Here is a 20,399-nt window from a genome sequence, read left to right as displayed (position 1 = left end):
CATATCTGATCGCCATCATCAGAAAAATTCCACAAGAACATGTTAGAAATGCCAAAAAACACATTTTTTATTGGTCTTTAAAGTTTTAACACCTAACTTTACTTAAAAAAAAGTGTTTGAGTACCAGTACCAGTTTACAAAAAACCCTGTTTTAATTAAAACACCATTTCTTTTGACTAGGAAAAGGGAAAATAAAGTCAAAGCTCTTGACCTTTTCTCTCTTCAGTGTTGTTTCCATCCGTTTTTTATTTTACTTCTCTTCTTCATTGTCATACCTGGTTCCAACGACCTCATCGGTTTCTCGTAGGAAAACGTCTCTCTGGTTAGTTCCTCAAATATCCTCTGTGCTGCAATGTTTCCATGATCAGACGTCAGCGGAGACTCCTGTTGAGGGTTCCTCCTGCTCCCCAGTGTCATCCAGAGAGGCCTATTTGGACTTCCAGCCCGATTACTCATCTGTTCCTGTGTAAGGCACAAACACTTGCCTTCCTATAACCTTCTGGTCAGCTCCCGGCAGTGTCAGGCAACCCCAGCAGTCTGCAGTAAAGTAGGAAACAGTTAAATAAAGGTTCTGGCAAATGTAGGACATATAAGACGAACCGCGCAGGCCCATGTTTGAGTAAATGTTGGATTAATGTAGCTAGTAGTACTAAAAATTCCCTTTTAGCCTGAACCACAGACTTTAGAGACCTCAACTGAGTGACTCCTCCCCCCTGGTGTTCCAAACAGGAAGTACCCGCTGGCTCAAAGATTCCAAAATCCCATAGACTTCTATAGAAAAATAAACAGCTGTTACTCAGTCGGTCAGAATCATCATTCTTGCTTTGATACTTTTTTTTTTTAACATCTTCCTGATAATCTTCATTTTTTTTTTTTTTTTTTGTCCTTCAAGTTATTCAAGTTATTAACTGACCAATCAGATGCCTCAATAAAAGTAGGTGGAGCCTGCTGGCCGCCAATGTCCAAAACCTCTGATTGACAGATTGCCGCTTTCAGTGGCAGGGGTGTGAATTTCCAACAAGATCGTTGCCATAGAAACGTTGACTGAGAGTGACTTGTACCAATCACTTCTCGCTGACGCTGTTTGGCTCCAGCATGGCGCCGTCCATGATGTGAAGGTAAAAAAAGGAGACTGAAATGACTTCATCTGATTTTCTATGGCGTCACTTTTACTCAGTTCTCAGAGGAGACCGGCTCTATGTGTTCAACATATCACTTCATGGTATCTATTGAGCTTTTACTTTATTTTCAATATAACACATTTGCCAAATCCATTAATCAAGTTTAATTTAAACTCATTTCTTTAGGTTTTCTGTTAATTTTGAGTAAAATAATTTATAACAGAAGCTCGCCTTTGTTTGTGAAATACTTTTTCATGGCCAAGTAAAGTTAATTTTGAATGAAGATGTAACCATTAAATGTTCATTAAATTGATCAGTAAACCTGTGGATTGACTGAATGGATTCAGTTTGGTAAAGCACACGGACACTACTACATCTGCTGTATTACATGTAATATTACATGTATTACAAATAGTATTTTCATGTCATAAAGAGCTAAAAACAAAACAAATTTGAGATCATCAAAGACAAAAAAATCAACAACTGATAGTTAGGCTTTCCTTTTGTAGAGTGAACTGAACCAAATCATTTAGTCTACCTGTATTTTTTAGTAGAACTAAAAACAAACAAACAGACATTAAACACATTTATGACAAACAATTCCTGACAAAAACATCATAAGACTCCCACTAAAATATTAACTTTCTTTCCATTTAACATATTTTGAAATGTTAATTTCAGATTTTTTCCTGCATTTATATAAGTCATACATCATAAAAATGAATTTAAGAGATTTATGGAACACCCCCTCTTAAAGCACTGCTTTACATGGACAGTAAAGTATTTAAAAAACCTTTAAAAACCTTTGAAAGCGGGTTTCTCCTTTCCTTTAGAATATGAACCAGATTTTTTAGATGTGTTGCGTCTCACGATCTGTCCCCTTTCAGCTCAAAGAGAGCAGTTTTTTTCTAAGGTTTTCTAAGATGTTATGCTTTGATCATCAGGCTTTTTTTAAATGTTATGTTTGCTTTGGCCTGCTGACCAAACCCTTCCACCGCTGCTTCGGCCCCTCTGATCTGGACCCATGCTGGCACAGACACCATTAGCATGTCTTCTTCACTCCGGCTGCATATTCTAGTTTTCAGCTGTCAGAATCCGTAGCCTCAGTGCGGCAGAATTCACGCGTCAGTTCTCGGAGCTCTGTTTGTCAGATCATTTCCCCCAGGTTTGAAAGTCAGGCTAACATTATCCTTAAAGGTTCCTGTAATAAGTATTTAGCAGGGGAGATGGCCAACTCCCTGGCACCCCGTGTGTCCTAATTACATGAGCATGTCACTGTGGCGACAGTGTCACTCTGGAGTCAGGGGGAGACCTCTAATGAGCTTGTTTTTCTGTCTGCTTGCGTAGTCGTCATTATTTGTGATGCTTTTAGTGAGGAAAAAAACAAACAAACTGCCAGCTCTAATTACTCTGTAAAAGTATTTTTAAATGTTTAGTTGTCAAAAAAGAAATCTGTGCGTTGCATTTGTCTGAGAACTCACGAGCAACTCTGCAGCCCGGAGCTCCACAAATGAAGCAGCTATTTAGATGTTTGCTCGCAGAGCTTCTGCTCCTCCTCCTGCTCCTCCTCCTGCTCCTGCTCCTGCTCCTGCTCCTGCTCCTCCTGCTCCTGCTGCTCCTCCTGCTCCTGCTCCTGCTCCTCCTGCTCCTGCTCCTGCTCCTGCTCCTGCTCCTGCTCCTGCTCCTGCTCCTGCTCCTGCTCCTGCTCCTCCTGCTCCTGCTGCTCCTGCTGCTCCTGCTCCTGCTGCTCCTCCTGTTCCTGTTCCTGCTCCTCCTGCTCCTGCTGCTCCTCCTGCTCCTGCTCCTGCTCCTCCTGCTCCTGCTGCTCCTGCTCCTGCTCCTGCTGCTCCTGCTCCTGCTGCTCCTGCTCCTGCTCCTGCTGCTCCTCCTCCTCCTGCTCCTGCTGCTCCTCCTGTTCCTGTTCCTGCTCCTCCTGCTCCTGCTGCTCCTCCTGTTCCTGTTCCTGCTCCTCCTGCTCCTGCTCCTGCTCATCCTCCTGCTCCTGCTCCTCCTCCTGCTCCTGCTCCTCCTGCTCCTCCTGCAGTTCCACGTCCCTCTTCACATCTTCCCAGATAATGGAGGTCTTTGGTGATGGGCCTGTCCTCCTGTTTGATGGCCAGATCAAAGGTCGAGGGACAGCTTTCTCCATTTCCATCAGCAACAGATAGCAGGTGTTTTTTTGTGTGTCCTGTACACAAAGCTGTATTGCTTTCGCTTAAAGTTTATTTCATTTGAAAAATATAAGTCAAACTTTACAAGGTCAGTTACTATTCACCAAAACACTATCTACAAAAAAGAAAAAGAAAAAAAAAAAGGAATCCAGAATGTCTATAAAGCGGGCTTAATAAGTACAATTTGCGATTAGAAACCTTCCCAGCCTTACCAGCAAGTCTGATAGGTCTTCCTGTTGCCTAGTGATGGTGACGTTTAAGTAATGACCCTCAAAGAAAATGAATCTTCACAATAATTCAGTAGATATCTGGGTGAGGAGGCGCACTTCTCCCAGCAGCTGTTGTAGAAAATGCTGTGGCATCAACGCCACCATGTCACTGATAGCTATTGCACAGGCGTGAAGGTAAATCCAGAATCCTGTAAGTGATCCAGTCCCCCATGATCCCAAAGGGTTTTCTTTTGTGTAAAAATGTGTCTGATTCTGTAATTAAACCCTGATGTTGACACTCAGCATTTTTGAGCATCTCAGTCAAACAGAAAGCGATGAAAGATGATCTGTTTGTTTCTTTTGTTTTCCTCAAAATGCCATTTCTCTTGTTAGTGATTCTGCTGTTTTTCTGCGACAGTTTTGAGCACTGCAAGTACTTTTAAGACATTCATCATTTCAAAATCAACTGTTTTAGTGAAGCATTCGGGGATAAAACGTAGAGGAATGAAATGGATTGTGTGCAGATGTTTGCAGCTGCTCTCCATAATGGATGGTGGCGTTTGAAGTCTGAGCTCATGAGGAAGAGGCTTCCTCCTCTGTAGATCCAGCAGGACGTGGCTCCATCAGAGATGAGGACAGATGCGTCTTTTTCTTTCACAACAGAAGGATTTTCATTTCCAATTATTGAAAGTGAAGAAAATGATGAACCTGATTCATCTTAAGCTCTTTTTGTCATGTATGAATTTAGGAAAGGGGTCTGAAATCTTGAACTTTTGCTTTATTTACTGATGATAAAACTATAAGGGAGTGCATGGAAACTTACAGCAACTCAATCAAAAAGGAAACTGGGAGGATAGAGAAACTGGTTTGGGCTTTGAAATAAATAAATAAATAACCTCTCTAGATTTGGATAAAACTAAATGATAATGAAAGCACTTTTCATACGGCAGCAACACAAAGTCCTTTACAGGTGTAAACAATTAAAAATGAAATTATAACCCCCCCCCCTCCCCCCCCCCGACCCCTCGAACCCAACAAAATGACACATGAGTAATAAATAGTAATCATAGTTAGTAAATAATCAAAGGATGTTCATGAAATCACACTTCTAGGTGTTTTAGTCAACAACAGAATTTACTTTAAACCTCCTTTTAAGAATAAAAAGGCAAACATCTAATCAGTAATGCTGAGAGTTTGGATCAGAAGGTCGTTCAGTTATTGGACTGTTCAATCATTAAGCCTTTTCCTGAGTTTTATCCTGAAAGGTGGAGAAATGAAAGTTCACTACAAACTGTATTCATACTTCAAAAAAGCATTGCATTTATTTCATAACTCCTAATTACTTCATACCTGATCTATTTTATGGCAATTCGGGGAAACACAAATAAAAAAAGATTTAAATTCAATTTTAATTTTACAAAAAAGCAATACATATATTCAGAGACTAATATATAGGGACGCGTCTATTCCATTCACAGAATTAGTGGAAATATAATCATTTTAAATCAATTAAGTGAATCATAACATCATATAAGAATTTTTGGTTAATTTGTCCATATTTTATACTATATAAGTCATTTAAATGAAGGAATCCACATTTGTTGGTGTTTGCTATCTGCTTATTTATTTATTTATTCTTAGAAAATTGTGCAATAGCTTTATTAATTAAGTAAAATAAGCATGCAGGAATAATAGTTTGTGCTTTCTGTTCCCCATTCCTCTAATAAAACCCAAAACGTTTGCATGTTGTGTTGTTCTGTTTTTTGCTATTGTTTTTTATGAATGAACAAAAGAAAGACATTTAAAAAAGTGCCATAAGAATTGTTCATAATGTTGGATATCAGAATTATGCAAACTCACTATTCATCCATTTTAATCTGATGAAAGTCTTTGATTTTGTGGATTAAAAACTGCTGTTTTTATGAAAATAATCATTACCAAGTGGAGTTCAAGCACTCTTCAATGTGGGGGGAGGATGACAAAGCTTTAGGGGTCGATTAAACCTAAATTGTGAAATGTTTTTTTTCTCTTTTCTGTCAAATAGATTAAATTATGGAATATAATAGAAGAGGAATTAAAAGAATTGTTTGAGATAAAACAATTTAAACATGGAAATATGCTTATTTTAAGATAGAAAAATGGGGTGACATAAAGAGAATCACAGGTAAACCTGGGAGGATGTTAATTGAACTGTTACAAAAATTGTCATGTTCACAGTCTAAAAAATAAGAAATGGAACTAAATAAACTACTTCTTTCCAGGTATGGTTGTATTATTCATGAATAATAATAATGAATATGAATATATATCATTCATTCATTCATTCATTCATTCATTCATTCATTCATTCATTCATTCATTCATTCATTCATTCATTCATTCATTCAGTGAAAAACAACAAAAACAAACAAAATTGGGTTCTTTCTAACCTTTAGGGGCCGTATAAAATCTTCCTTCACATATGTGGCTGTTTTTGCTGCAACAAATCAGTGTTGGCTGAAAAAATGGTGTTTTTAATCTTTGCAATGCATCAAACGGCTTTGAGGTTACATAATCCATTTGTTTCATAGAGGAGTTTAAACGTAACATAACAGTGCAGAAAAATGCAGATAGAAGAATAAAAAAATAAAAAAACAATGCCTCTTTCACGAAAAAAACAAAACAAAACTTCAAACCTGATGATACATTCATAATAAATGGATACAAATATTAAAAAGTCATTAGCTTTTAGTCTGTCTGCAGCAGAGGAAAGATCAAATGAAGGAGTCTGTTACTGCAGTGACATCACAGTTTCCTGCAGGGGTGGGGGACAGGTTTTTTCAGACGGTCACCATCCTCCTTCTGAGTTGATGGAGCCGTCCAGTTTGGTCCTTTCTTTAGATTCGGTCAGACCGCTCCAGTCAATCTGTTACCACACATGAACCGGTTCTGACCTTTACCCCACTTCAGATCAGGATCTGGATCCAATCTTCTAAAACCAGTCCAGGAATAAGTTACTGTGTTGGAATGGACATTTGAAAGAACAATAAAGTTTTTTGGTTGTAAACTTTCTAAACGACATAATGTGGCAGAAAGCAGACGTTCCTAGAAGCATCGGACAAACCTTCAGGATCTCCTTCCACAGAATGAATGTGTGTTTTTATGAACTCACTCTAAAGGTGAGGTAAACAGGATCTTTTGTGCATTAAGCAGAAACGTTTAAACAAAGAGGAGATTAAAGGATTCTTCAGTAATCCTGTTCATATGGAGTTTCTGTAAACTGGATTCAGACTTGCCGTTTACACTAAAGTTTTCCTGGCGTTGCTTATACCTCTTCTACAGTAAACATTTAAGGTTTAAGTTTCAAGAACAAGATTCATTTATTGTCATATATGCACAGCTTTTCCTGACCTACGGAATCACCTTCCAGTACATCAAACATCCAACAGAAATTCACACATATAGTTCAAAAGCCCAATGCCTCGTCGTCTAATTAGCATGAATGGATGAACGAGATTCCCACAGCCGTGGTCGGTGCGCCTTCCTTACTAGAGTGAGGGTTTACAATGACATGTTGTTGTGCATTGTTTACAGAACAACATGAAAAGCAGATGAGTTCTCAGAGACTCCACGGTCTCCGGGGCTGATGTTGGAAGAAGGTCTGTGCTGATGGGTCTGGATTCTGCTGATGAGGCAAACAGACGAGGACAGTGGAGGCCTGGGCTCTATAGTACTGTGCTGTATAAATACATTTTTGATGGACTGAAATCACTAGAAACTGGAAGGCAACAGTGTGCAACGAGACACAGTGGAAGATCACGCGGTGATCTGATGATCAAAAAGGGGGAAGGAGTGAAACAGATGTTTTACCGGTAATTAATATTGTTAACAATTTTGTGCATTCATACCGAACATATGTGGCGTTTTGACCCCAAACAGTGCAGCAGCTAAGCTCAGCTGTGTGTACCCAGACAGCTCAACCCCTCAGCCTCCTCACAGTTGCTACAGGGATTTGTGGCTCCACTGAGTGAACAGCCTTTCTTTCCTGTTCTGCACAGATTGCAATCAGTTATCGTTAAGCTAATTCCTATAAGACATGTTGTTTTTTTTTAATCAATTTGTGCTTTGGTTTGATGGATCTCGCGATTGCTCGCCCGTTTCCTTTGTCTTGAGCCCCGTTCCAGAGGCTTTGTGAGCCGGGGGCATTATGCTGCGGATGGTGTATGGATGTAGGTGTCTCATGCCTCTTTGCACATCCTGGCTGACACATGTGAGAGCTGGTGTACTCTCGGGGGAAGGCCTGTATACCTGAAGCTGTCTGCAGCAGCTGTTACCCTCCTGGGCTGCAGAACGTGCTTTTGCAACAGGCTGAAATTTGCTCTGGTCTTTGTATAGATATTAGATGATCTCGTTCAGCGATGCTTTGTCACGACACCTGCAGAGCTCAGGGTGAGAAATGTCGAAGCTTGTGCGGGATATACTCTTTTCTTTTCATGAGGAATACTTGCAATCTTTGCAATTAAAATGTTATTTCTGTCTCTGTGTGATTGATCGTGTGCAGGATTTCAGGTGAAGCTCTTTCAGATTCCAGAAAGGAGAACTTTAATTTAAGATGTCTAAATGCATAATATCAGAGAAGCCACTGGTTACAGGTTGTCATGTGTGTTGAATTCATTTTCAATTCATCTTGTTACGTTAGCTCTCTTGTTTGGAGTCTACCTTTTTCTACACCAATAATCTTGCCCTCTCTGTAAATATGATCCTTCAATGTGTGCTGTGTTAAATTTATAATAATAATAATTATTAAATGTTACTTTTGAAATCAGGAGTAGATGAAAAAATGGCGTTTGAAAAAGCTTGTAGTTGTTACGAACAAACTACAGTCAACGTGCCAAAAGCTCCCTGCTCTGCTCCATTCTGATGCATCCAAACAGACAAATAGATCCATGAACGTCTTTGTTTTCCTCGTCTGAGCTGGAATCTGGATCTAAACTGGATAGATCTGATAGTGCTCGTGTTTTTTGTTGCACCGCTAATGTTAGGTTGTGGGTGTGCGGGGATGTAAGCTAGTGGGGAAGAATGTAAACAAAGGGATGATGGGAAATGGGTGCAGTCTTACTCCACAACTGCACACAACTCAGAGGTGACTTTCTAATGAACTGCAGCCGCTCTGCAGAAACTGTCGTAGAAAATGACACAGGTTGTTCGATTTGGACTAAAAGCGGCGTCATGAAAATTAAAAGACCTCGGAAAATTTTGAAAATAGATCCCAAGATGAGTAAAGTGGGGCTTTGAAGTGAATCGTGAAGTTACTTTGAATTAAATTGATGAATTTAGAAAAGAAAGGGTGAGATTACAACATGATTATGTGTTCCTCTGACATTTGTCCTGTAACAGCTTGTTGAATTGGACCCGTGTGCTCGTAGTTGTCGTGACAACGGCACCAAAAAGAAACGTTTGTTTACATTCTGTTCAAGTTTTTTTCTTTTTCATTGACTGACCTCAGTCAGTCCTGGAAAAACAAGGCGCATTAGCGGCTACATCCACGGTTAGGAGTCTGATGCTGAACGTTTGCACCTTTCTATTGTTTAGTGGAGGGGTGTCAGACTCATTTTCACTGAGGGCCACATCAGTATAGTGTCTGTCCTCAAAGGGCCAAATATAACTTATACATGTAACTAAATGTACTGAAAAGTAAATGTAACTACTCCTTAATGTTAAATAACTCATTATTTATTTATTATAGCTTTTAAAGTGACAATTACAGTTGCATAGAAAACATATGTTTGCTTGTTACTTTAGCATAAATCCTTTTACATTTGATTCTGTCAGGTTAGGTTATATGGACAGGGTTTAAGTCCTAATGTATATTTGCACAATCAAATGTTTTAAGTCCGATTCCCCCTATATATGAATCAATACACAGCAATTTTTATTCTTATTTTAAGAAAGTAAAAACATTTTATGCTCTCGCGGATCACATAAAATGACATTGAGGGCCACATTTGGCCCCCGGGCTTTGAGTTTGACACATGTGCTTCAGGAGGAAGGAAAAACGTATATCTGCTAGTGTAGCGTGGCTCTCGGTGTCCTGGGAACACGTATGTGCAGTGAGGTATATCTCAAAAGATGTTTGATTTTTGATCTACCTAAACTTCCTTTGTCACACCTACACTTTCAGTCGATTGTGATCAACCTATTGGTAGCTTTTCCCACAGCCAATCAGCTTCCTCCATCTAACGCTGTCCTTTGCATCCTCTACTCTAACAGCAGCTACCTTCATGTCTTTCTTCATCCATTCTTTGGTCTTCCTCTAGACCGCTTGCCTGGCAGCTCCAGACTCGGCATCCTTCTTCCCTGGTTTACATATTTCAGCATATTACATATTTCTGAAGCATAACAGACTGTGGTTATCTTTATTGGTTGAATGCTGTAAAGCATTGTTTTCCTGTTTCTCTTTCTTTATTCTAGTATCTTCTGCCATTTTTTGCCACTTAACTCCTTTTACAATGTTTCATCTATTTCAACCATTCAACTGTTCAAATGTTCAGCTCTTTCAGCTTATTCCAGCTGTGACTTTTGGTTCTTCAAATCCTTTAACTTTCAAGATATTCCAGGATTTTTTGCTCCATTGAAATACATGGGAAGTCTTGGTGCATAAGGTCGCAAGTTCAAGACCTGACTCGGACATTTCAAATTTTTAACCATAAGACTATTAAAATGTTCAGCTCCTTCAGCTTTTTCCAGCTATGACTTTTGGTTTTTCAAATCCTTGAACTTTTCAAGATTTTCCATTGAAATACACGGGAAATCCTTGCGCTTAACTCCCGCAATTTTTCACCTATTTTAGCCAAAATTTTCAGCTCTTTCAGCTTATTCATTCCACCTATGACGTTTGGTTCTTAAAATCCTTGAATTTTTCAAGATATTCCAGGATTTCCAGGATTTTTGCCTACATTGAAATACATGGGGAATCCTTGCACTTAACTCCATCTTTACATTTTCACCTACTTTAACCATTCAACTATTAAAATGTTCAGCTCTTTCGGCTTATTCATTCCACCTATGACCTTTGGTCCTTGAGCTTTTCAAGATATTCCAAGATTTCCAGGACTTTTGGCTCCACTGAAATAAATGGGAAATCCTTGAAAACCTTTGTTTCTTTCAACCATTATAACTTCCGCATATTTTCAGCTAGAGACACTGTTTTGCTTTGGACTACAACAAAGGTTTTGAAATCATTATGGGATGGCGACACGGCCTATAGTTTGGCGTCCATTTTGTGTTCTTCAAATTTTCTACAGTTCATCCATTTCTTCAGCAAATTCAGCTTTCTTTCAGCAATACAGCATTCAACTCCTTCTAGTCCCTATTTTAACAAAAAAGGTATTTAGTTTCTAGTCAGCAGCCTGATCTTCCACAGCTTTGATGATTCATGATTCAAGTTAGAAAAGTGAACCAGAGAAATAAATCATGTTTAAGTTTGTCCACAAGCTGAACCCAGAGCTGGCCTTGCATGCTGCTGATGGTCACCAGTAAAAGCTGTCTGCACAGCAGATGTTTCTCCACTGGAATATTGCTGTCCAGGTACAAAAGGAACAAAAAAGAAAATGTAATCAGTTTCAAAGCTGCAGCATTTTCTTCTTCTGCTGCCAAAGCTGCAGATCCTGCATCAAGGTTTGTGTGTGGGTGTGGGAGGCGTGTTTGATGATCCAACAACCGCTTTGTTTGAACCACTGATACCTTTATTTTGACAGTATAGGTCAAATTCATGTTATTCTGGCTGAGCGTGTCGCTTTCCGCAGTAAAAAGCTGCTGTAAATCTTTCCACAGTCGTTTCGTCTCGCCGAGGTTTTAATGTCCTCTTTGAAAATAAAAAGAGACAGCATTTTCATTTTAACTTTTAGGAGGAAAAAAAAAAGTTTTGAAACAGCAGGAAGCCTCTTAAAACTGGTGAAAGCACTCGCTCTCAGCTAAGTGTATTACATAATTTCCACTCTAACTTCTGTAACCCCAGAATGTATTATTAAACAGGCAGCTTTGAGCACGCTCCAATACTTTCCAACCACAAAAAAATAAACAACAGCTTCAAAAACGAAGCTTTCCCGCCCTTTTTACCCCCTCCAATTTCCCCAAATTTACAGATAAAATTAAAGATTTGACAGTGCGATGAGGTAATCAGTCCTGATCCATCAGATTGGGCTTCACAACACAGATCTGCTGAAAAGACGCAGAGGAAAAACAGAGGTAGTGGATTCCCACACATACCCTCAGGCTGCGGATGATGTTTCGAAGGACAAGCGTTGCAGAATTTGGATTTCACTCTGCTGGCTGAGCTGAGCGGCAGAAGAGGAGCAAACCAGGAGTTATTATTATGCATTGACCTGAACCTCATTAATCCTTTACCTTCAGAACAATAAGTGAGAAGGATTAACTTTAACTCACACACCTTAACCCTCAGTCTTCCAGGCCTTTGTTTTCTACTTTAAAATCTCCTTGTGTTGTTTGCAGTGTTTGAGATCCATCTTTTTCGTACAACCCCAGCTTTTCTTTTTTGTACAGATACTATTTATTACATCACAGCGGGGTCTGCAACCTTTAACACGTAACTATATTGTTTTTCTACTGTAAAAGTGGCCGTTTAATTATGATTATGACATTTTTAGCCAAAGGAGTTCAACAGTTGGTGCGAAAGTGGGCCACGCTAATTTACCCATCAGCCCTTTGTTTAAACTCTCTCCCGCTAGCTTAGAGCACCTCACATGCCCAAGCTAACATTAGTGTAGCAAAAAATAAATAAAATGGCAGCAACATCAGATGTAGTCGTACAGTTTAGATCCCGATTCCAGCTCAGAAGAGGAAAACAAAGATGAAGGACAAACAGAAGGATCTGTTTGTCTGCAGGTGGATGCAGCAAAATGGGGCGGAGTAGGGAGACTTTGGCCCCGCCCATGGCCGTTGCTGAATCAAAATCTCGCGCTTTTTCAAACATCTAGTTTTCGTCCTCTCCCGAGTCACCACCATTTGAATAAAGAAATACACTGAAATATTTTAAATTATTTGATACATCTCCACCACCATGAGGGAGATGCTACAAGAACATGTACAAAAAGACCAAGAACAGGATTTTCATTGGAGTCGGTCTTCGAAGAGCCGATTTCTTCTTGACTACAACCTAAAAGTCTTACTTCACATTTTAGAAAATGAAGACACTGATTTTCATTTATTCTGATGCATGTTACTGAGCTTTTGTGTTTTGTCATGACTAAAACAAAAATAATAAAAAGTGGAGTTTTAACAGAGGATCATATGACTTCCTTTCTAAATAAAAGATAACTTGTACCACATGGGAGGATCTCAGTGAAACAAATTCATTAGTAGGTAGTGTGTTTTAATGATGTTGGAGCATCTCAGCCAGAAATGCATGACTCATAACTACAGTAAGTAACCGTTCTCGTACTTTTTGGACCACCTGAAATCATTGAATCTTTCAACAACACAATATCAGAAAAATCCCACAAGAACACGTTAAAAAACACCCAAAACAGGATTTTCATAGCAGCGGGTCTTGAGAAGTAAATTCATATACTCAGATTTGCTTCTATACCTGATCAAACGGGATAATAAACCTGATAGATATGATTTTTTGTTTGTGTTCATTAACGAATCCCCTGGCGTCGTTGTTACTCTGTGTTGATCATATTACAGCGATTGCGCCTGTTTTTCGAGAAGTTATCAGAGAGGAACACAAACACGCAGCAACACCTCCGTGATGGCTCAGATAATGAGCCGTCTGCATTAGTGCTACATTCAATACATGAACTAATTGTTTCACGGACGAAGGTCGAGCCGTTCAGGCCGGATGTTTGCAGATGCTTTAAAGCACGCTGACACGCATCATTAAATTAATAAATTAAAATGAAAAAACAGACGCCTCCTGCCTTATTTTGGTGCAATTAAAGGCTCAGGTGTTGAAATTGGGAGAAGGTCAAGCGAGCCGTCTTCGTAAAGAGCACCAAACAGAGAGAGAATGAAAACAGACAAGTTAAAGTTCATTTCTAAATGCCAATAATATGTGTCGCTTTTATCTTTCGTTGATCTCCTGTGTGCAAACATGGACGGCGAGGAGGATTCGTGCCCTGATTAGGACAAATGTGTTTTGATTGGTGCAGAGGGAAGTTTCTTTGTGGGGATCGCAGCCTTGATCCAGTCTAAAGAAGAAAAAAAGAAAACAGACGTTCTCCTGCAGTCGCTGAAATGGACAGATTTTTTTCCCCCTCTGTCAAAAGAACGCGGTGTGTGCTCATAATGGCCTTCATCCTTTTATGCCCGAGCAAACAACTGTGTTAATGACGAGCTCTGACAGTCGACACGTTATCACTCCTCTCCTGTCTGATGTTTGCTCAAATGCGACTCTGTATGCTCGTGTTTTCAGAGCTGACCCCAGCTTCCCCGTCTTTTTTCTAACAGTTCTTGACATGAGGAGGAGGAGGAGTCGGAGTCTTCCTGACAAATCCAACCACGTCCTTTCTCCAAACCACACAAACACCACCCACCACACACACCTACTGTACCTCTTGGGGAAGGGAGATGAGGAGACAGAGATGGGAGGGAGGGAGGGAGGGAGGGAGGAGGAGGAGGAACTAGAGGAGAAAAACAAACCAAAGAGCCATAAGCTGATCGAAATGAGCCCGTTGAGGTGTGAGAAACTGTGAGAGAAGTGCTGAAGATTTCCTCCAGCTTTGCTTCTGTAGGAGAGAAGTGACAGTTCTCCTGCGCTCCTCACAGTCAGAGGACAAGATTCAAGGAGTCCCCCCAAAAAGGGGAACTGAAACACAAGGAATTAAAAGAAGCAGGGGAGACTGGCGTTGCCACAGCGATGGAAGCTAACTCTAAAAAGCATCGCTTTAGGAAGGGTCGGAGTGCCACCTTCAGCATCGATGGCTTCAACATCACCATCGGTAAGCTGGAAGGAGGAGTGTTTGCATGTTTGATGCCAAAGTCCACCAGAGAGGGTAAGAAAGGCTGCTGTGTGAGGAAGCCGCGGCAGAGCATTGCTGCACACTTTGCCTTTCTGCCGCTCTGCACAACTTAATACATGCTCTGCTGAAGTTGGAGCTCGCCTCTGTAATTCAACTACACCATGGAAACAAGGGGACTGAAGCTGGTGAAGCTGACGTCACCAGGAATTTACTTCATTTGTCTTGACAACAGCAACTGAAGGTTTCGCATCCCTCCGGACTTTTCCGGTTTTATTTAGCCTTTCATTGCAATTTAACCCCATTTAGACTGAATTTAGGCGATCATTTAAGATAACTTTTGATGACTCCTGATATCCAGATTTAATGACAGACAGGATGCGCTGACTTTGCCCTTTTTGAGCCGCAGTGGACGGGAAGGAGTTTTTAGCCTTCTACGGTAAAAAAAAAAAAAAACTAACCAAACAGGATAACAGGAAAAGCTGCAACCGGAGAAAAATGATATTTTTCTTCAATTTATAATAGATGTTCAGTAAAGGGCTGCATGTTTAGGCCCCCCCCACCCACTGTGCTCACTCCCCATGACATAGATACGACAGTGAACAAAACCATTTATGATTTTAAACACAAAACACTGAAGCAATAATTTACTGTGATAAAATGTACGACTAAAAAAATAGATTTAAAAGTGCGTCGCTGAAAACAGGTAATTATAACTAATTGGTTAATAACAAGAAAAAAACACGAATAAGAGCAATAAACTGTTTATTCTTAACATGTTCTTTAAAGACATGTTCGTGAAGATTTTCAATATTCCGGCGTTGATTGAAAACAATATTTGGATGGAGCATCAATGAAACGTCTGCTAGATGTACAAACACGAACAGGAATTATTTTATTTCAAAAGAGTGAAATTGGGTTAAAGTCCCACTCCAATCCTCTACTGATCTATTCTCAAAGCGTTCCCAGTGGTCTTTTAATTATGATTAAGTTGTTCTTAGCTAAAATCAAAAGACCTGTGTCGTTTTTAGTCATAATTTCTGCAGAACGGCAGGAGTTTATTAGAAATTCACCTCTGAGTTGTAGTCGGGACCGTTGGTGCTGAGCAACCCCGCCCCCTCTTTTTTTCTCCCTGTTGTTGAGATCTGGGAGCAGGGAGATTGCAGCATATAAACAAGCTCTTTTTTCCAACGTCATTTTTCTGTCTGCTCCTGAATCACAACAATTTAAATACAAACATACTCAGAAATGCAAAATTGAGCCTTATTTTCTTTACATATGTCCTCCATCATCAGAAAAAGGCCACAAGAACATGATTTAAAAAACAAAACCTACCATTTTAAATGTGAAAATTGGCGTTTTTCTCTCAGTCATTTTAATTCCCATGTTGCGACTGTTTTAAAAGACCATTTGGGTTCAGGTACAGCGATTAAATAAGAACGCCGTCATGCTATATCGTGGATTTTGCAAAGCGACTTTTTACTCAATTTGTCTGGAAACGGACTCAACTTATAGCAAACATGTTAAAATGCAGCTTCTAATGCTGGTTTGGAATCACGACACCTGGAATGAGAGGCACTGCATGAAGCCTCCATCATAAAGCAGACACTGTTTGTGCTGAAAATGAATTTACTTTGATTCATATATAGATTTTTTTTATTAGCTTTTTTCACTCATAGCACAGAGTCATCGTCTTCTTGTTAAAAAGAGCAAAGTTGGAATTTAAAGGTTTTCTTTGGGCTGGACTTTGATTCAGGAGCTTGAAGCTCACCAACCGGCAGTTATGCAAGACACAGATAGTCCCTGATCTATAGCAAACAATGCATATCTGCAAGATAAGATTTTGCAAACCAAGAAAGAGTTCCTCCTGGCTTTACGGTGTCAGATAAAAAGAAGGAGATATATTATACGTGGTATAGATATAGGATGCATTTAAACCAGCAATAAAGGTTTCTCTGAAACGCTTTTTATGATGTCACATGAACTCCCTCTCTGTAGCATCGTTCAAAAACTGCCTCAATCCCACGTGGTCCATGTCACGGCCACACTCCACACAAGCATGGTGGTTGTCATGGTAACCCTGCAGTGTAGCAATCAATTGTTCACTGGTCCTGGGTTTTAGTTCACACAGCATCACCTCCTCTGATGCGTGACCGCTCGGCGCCGGTGCCTCGTAGCCTCGGCTCGCCGTCCCCCCCCCCCTTAAAACCCTGAACCTTAAACGCACCTGGCCGCTGCCGCTCGGGTTCAAGCTGAGGACTTGTGCGGCTTATTAGCTGATGTTCCAGGCTGGAGCAGAGCTGTTGTCTGGACAGGATGCTGGCTGGATTTTTGCAGATGGATGTGTTTAATCTTGATGTTCTGTGAACTGTTCTCTTTTTTTCTTTTGTTGCTGAATTTGTCTCTCTGTGAAAAGCAGTTTTTTTTTTTTTAGTCTTTGTGCCAAATTCAAATAAAGCGCAGGGCTTGAAGTTGTAATTACCATCAATGTTTTTTTTGTTGCTTTTTCTCAGTCACTCTGACAGGAATTTGACATGTCATTTTTCTTTTCTTACACCAATGCTCTGCCAATATTTCTGTCCAAAAGCCTGAAGTGCAGACATGTAAGTTCATAATCACAGCAAAAAATAGCCAGATCATTCTGTCAGCACCTCTGCACGCAGAAGAGATTCATAATATTTAAAAGCCTTTTTAATGAGTTTTCAAAACACAAATTTAGCGTTTTACATAAATAGACTTAAAAAAAAACCACGAAAAAAAATCAAAGTTAGTTTGGCGTTTTGGGTAAATGTTCCTTTGAGCAGCTGTAGGAAAAAAACAAAGACCAAATTACATGTCAAAAAAGACTAAAATGTATGAAATTAATATGAAATAAAACCTTAACAACACATATTATTGCTTTTGAGAAAATATATATTTTACAGGAAATTGGTGAAATCTTATTTTTGAAATGCAAATCATTGATTTTTCTTTTTTTAAAGAATTCCTGGTCTAGGAACATATTTACCAAATTACTCTCGATTCAGTAATAAAATAAAAAACAAAGGACAGGATGAATTTTTGTGAACAATCATAACATTTCCCAACAAAAGTAACCTAACCTGAAAAGCACAAGACATTAAAAGATGACTGAATTAATAAAACTGCATAAGCTTTGGCTTTCTGTTCCTTTTGGCGGAAGCGACGTCATTTCTGTTGCCGGTAAATCTGTAATGCTCTGCACGAATGATCATAAGAAAGAAATCTAAAATCTGAATCTAATATTTGTCTGTCTTTGCTTCCACATCTCTTTGATTTAGATGCTAATTACAAGAGAAACTCCTGTCAGTTATAAATGTGAGACGTTCAGCGATGCTCATTAATTAAAGCTGCTTTATTTATTTGGTCCTTCTTAAAGGAAATAAATCCAGCCTGAAAACGTTGACGCTAGCAACATTTAGACATTTTCTGCTCACTTGAAACAAAAATATCTAAATGATTTATTTTTTCTTACCAAACCCAAAACTTGCAAGCAGGGGTGCAGCGTGGTGTAGTGGTCAGCACTCACACCTTACAGTATGCAGGTTCAAATCCTTTCTGTGTGGTGTTTGCATGCCCTCCCTATGCAGGTGTTTGTGTTTCAGCTTTGTCCACAGCCTAAAACAATGCTTCATTGGTGGCTGTGAATTGTCCCTCAGGTGTGAGTGTGTCGTTGAGTGTCTCTGTGATGAACAGGTGAACCGTCCAGAGTGAGCCTTCGCCCAGCGGATGCCAGGTTGGCTCCCCGATCGTGAACAACTTGTGAACACGTTTCCCTTTTAGCAGAACGACCTCTTGACCCATGTGGGCGGAGAAAGCCAGCGGCAGGCGGTTAGGATCCACTCAGGAATAGCTCCTAAAGGTGTCAAGCGAGCATCAGTGAGAATATGGGGAGGAATGTTTCCCATGCAGCCATTCCAAACGGACTTAACAACAACTACGCAACATCTGGTTACCATGGAGCTGTATCTGCTAATGGCACAAAAACAGAGCGAGCTCAGAGAGGCACCACCCTGTGATGCCATTTTGCCATCAAAAAGATCTAAGAAACAGCTGGAGTTTCCATTTAACCAAACAAATGTCCCTACCAGGCTCGAACAGCGGATGAAGAAACACAGTAGAGCTGAAAACCTTTGCCAATCAGTTTATTGTCCCCGTGGCTGAAGATTACAGCAATGCGTTTAGATTACTTCAGAAACCAGAATTTTATTTTTGTTTTGCGGCTTAGAAAGTGAAAGAAAACGTCCAAAAACAGAAATACAGAGCAGAGAGGGCTCTAAAACCCAACCCTAAGATAGAAATCATACAAAGAATCCCAGTGTTGGGGGGTTGATAGATAGCAGAGAGGTGATTCTGAGTTTATGAGCAACAGATGGGAGGAAACAGTAACCTGAAGTAGACAGTGGAGGACGACTGAGGACATCTAGTGTGCTCCTGGTTAACAGCCTCTGCATCAAAGTGGAACTTCATGTGTTGCCACAGACGATCACCTGCCTCCATTTGTCCCTGTCCTCCATAATTTGACATCATCTTCCTCAACTCTTCAACCACATCTAGACCTCCTGGGTGGCAGTTCAAACCTTTGCCCCTCCCTCTGAGTCGGTCCAAACCATCTCAAGATTCATTCATTTGTCATTGTCATTAAAGCATAAACAACAAAACTGCGTTTGGAGCATCAACAAATAAGCACCCAATAAATAAATAACCAAAGTGTAACATCAGCACAAAATAAAAAAATAAAAAACCCAGCAAGGACTAAACAAAAATGAGACATTCAGTGTACACAGGTGCTGTAGTCAATAGCAGCCAGATCACAAAAAAACATTAGCTGTCAACATCCTCATCATCACTGGACATCTTCAACTCTCCCACCTTCAAATAGAATAGAACAGAATAGAGTAGAAATTCATCCTAGTCTCTAAATTGAACTAAATCCTCTCATCAGCCTCTTCCGAACCTTTCCTTTCACTCTTGCTGACACTCCAGTACACCCCCCCCCCCCAACTGGTTCCCACCACCTCCTCATCTGTTTCTACACCTTTAGCTGCACTTCTATCTATAACTCCACTGTTTCACGTTTACTGCTTAAACATTTCTTTTAAAAAAATCAATAAGAGAAAGAACAACTTTACATGTCTGGGGCCACTTTGCACACATATGTTTGTTTTTGCACTGGTCAGGCCATGAAGAACTGAAGAACTTTACGTTAAGAAGATATTTTGTTTTTAGTCTTTAAATGAAAGACAATAAATTGTGTTTTTGATGTTTTTATCATGTTCTTGTGGCATTTTCCTGAGTATTTCTTTTATTTAAATTGGTGTTAATCAAAAGCAGGAGAAAAAAAAAGTCATTTTTTTGCCTAAAAACAGCGTCATCATAACCAATGAGTTATAGCGCTAAAGGAGACACGCCCGCTTAGGAAGCCTGGCCAACGGTGGCGGAGCGCGACGCCATCTTGGTGAGGTCATTGGCGCCCACATGACAATGCTTTGTATAGCCTTTAGTGGTATCTAAGTAGCTTTTATACAATATATATACATTTATATTTATATATAATATATATATATATTCATCATTTGTTGTTGTTAAATAAGAGAAACAGTCAGCCTTAAAAGCTCAAACTTGAAGGAAAAATTCATAATTGTAGTACTTCTTACACATAAAAAATATTACAACAAGTTTGTAAAAATAATTTATAAACATGAAAAAGTTTTATACCTCTTTGACATGTAAATTAAATTATTTAAAAAAGCCCAACAATAAGTCAATAATAAGTTAATAATAATAATAAATTAAAGCTACAAGTAGCATTTAGCGGGCCCGAGCACGTGCGACCGCATGGCACGAGCGACCGCCCCGTGAGCAACGCCCTGCTCGAGCCATTCTCGTCGTTTTTTCTTGTCCATTCTGGAGCTCCAAGCT

General features: G+C 39.7%; 1 protein-coding gene across 6 annotated transcripts in view; it reads left to right on the top strand.

Moving 5' to 3' along the window:
• The window catches only part of pde1cb (phosphodiesterase 1C, calmodulin-dependent b), a 150,918-nt gene that overhangs the window by 1,656 nt on the left and 128,863 nt on the right, over nt 1-20,399 (top strand). Inside the window, exon 1 of one of the 6 annotated variants that reach the window (XM_078934275.1) lies at nt 14,082-14,441. The exons of 4 other annotated variants lie outside the window; for them this stretch is intronic. In XM_078934275.1, the coding sequence (XP_078790401.1) occupies nt 14,360-14,441 (82 nt within the window). In that variant the 5' untranslated portion in view covers nt 14,082-14,359. Of the gene's footprint in view, nt 1-14,081; nt 14,442-20,399 lie in introns of those variants that run through there. One more of the 6 variants, XM_078934274.1, reaches the window with a different exon arrangement.

The sequence above is a fragment of the Oryzias latipes genome, chromosome 17 (genome assembly GCF_053564925.1).
Source record: "Oryzias latipes strain Hd-rR chromosome 17, Olatipes_Hd-rR_3.1".
In the NCBI taxonomy this organism is placed as follows: Eukaryota; Metazoa; Chordata; class Actinopteri; order Beloniformes; family Adrianichthyidae; genus Oryzias; species Oryzias latipes.
This window is presented reverse-complemented; position numbering and strand designations above follow the sequence as displayed.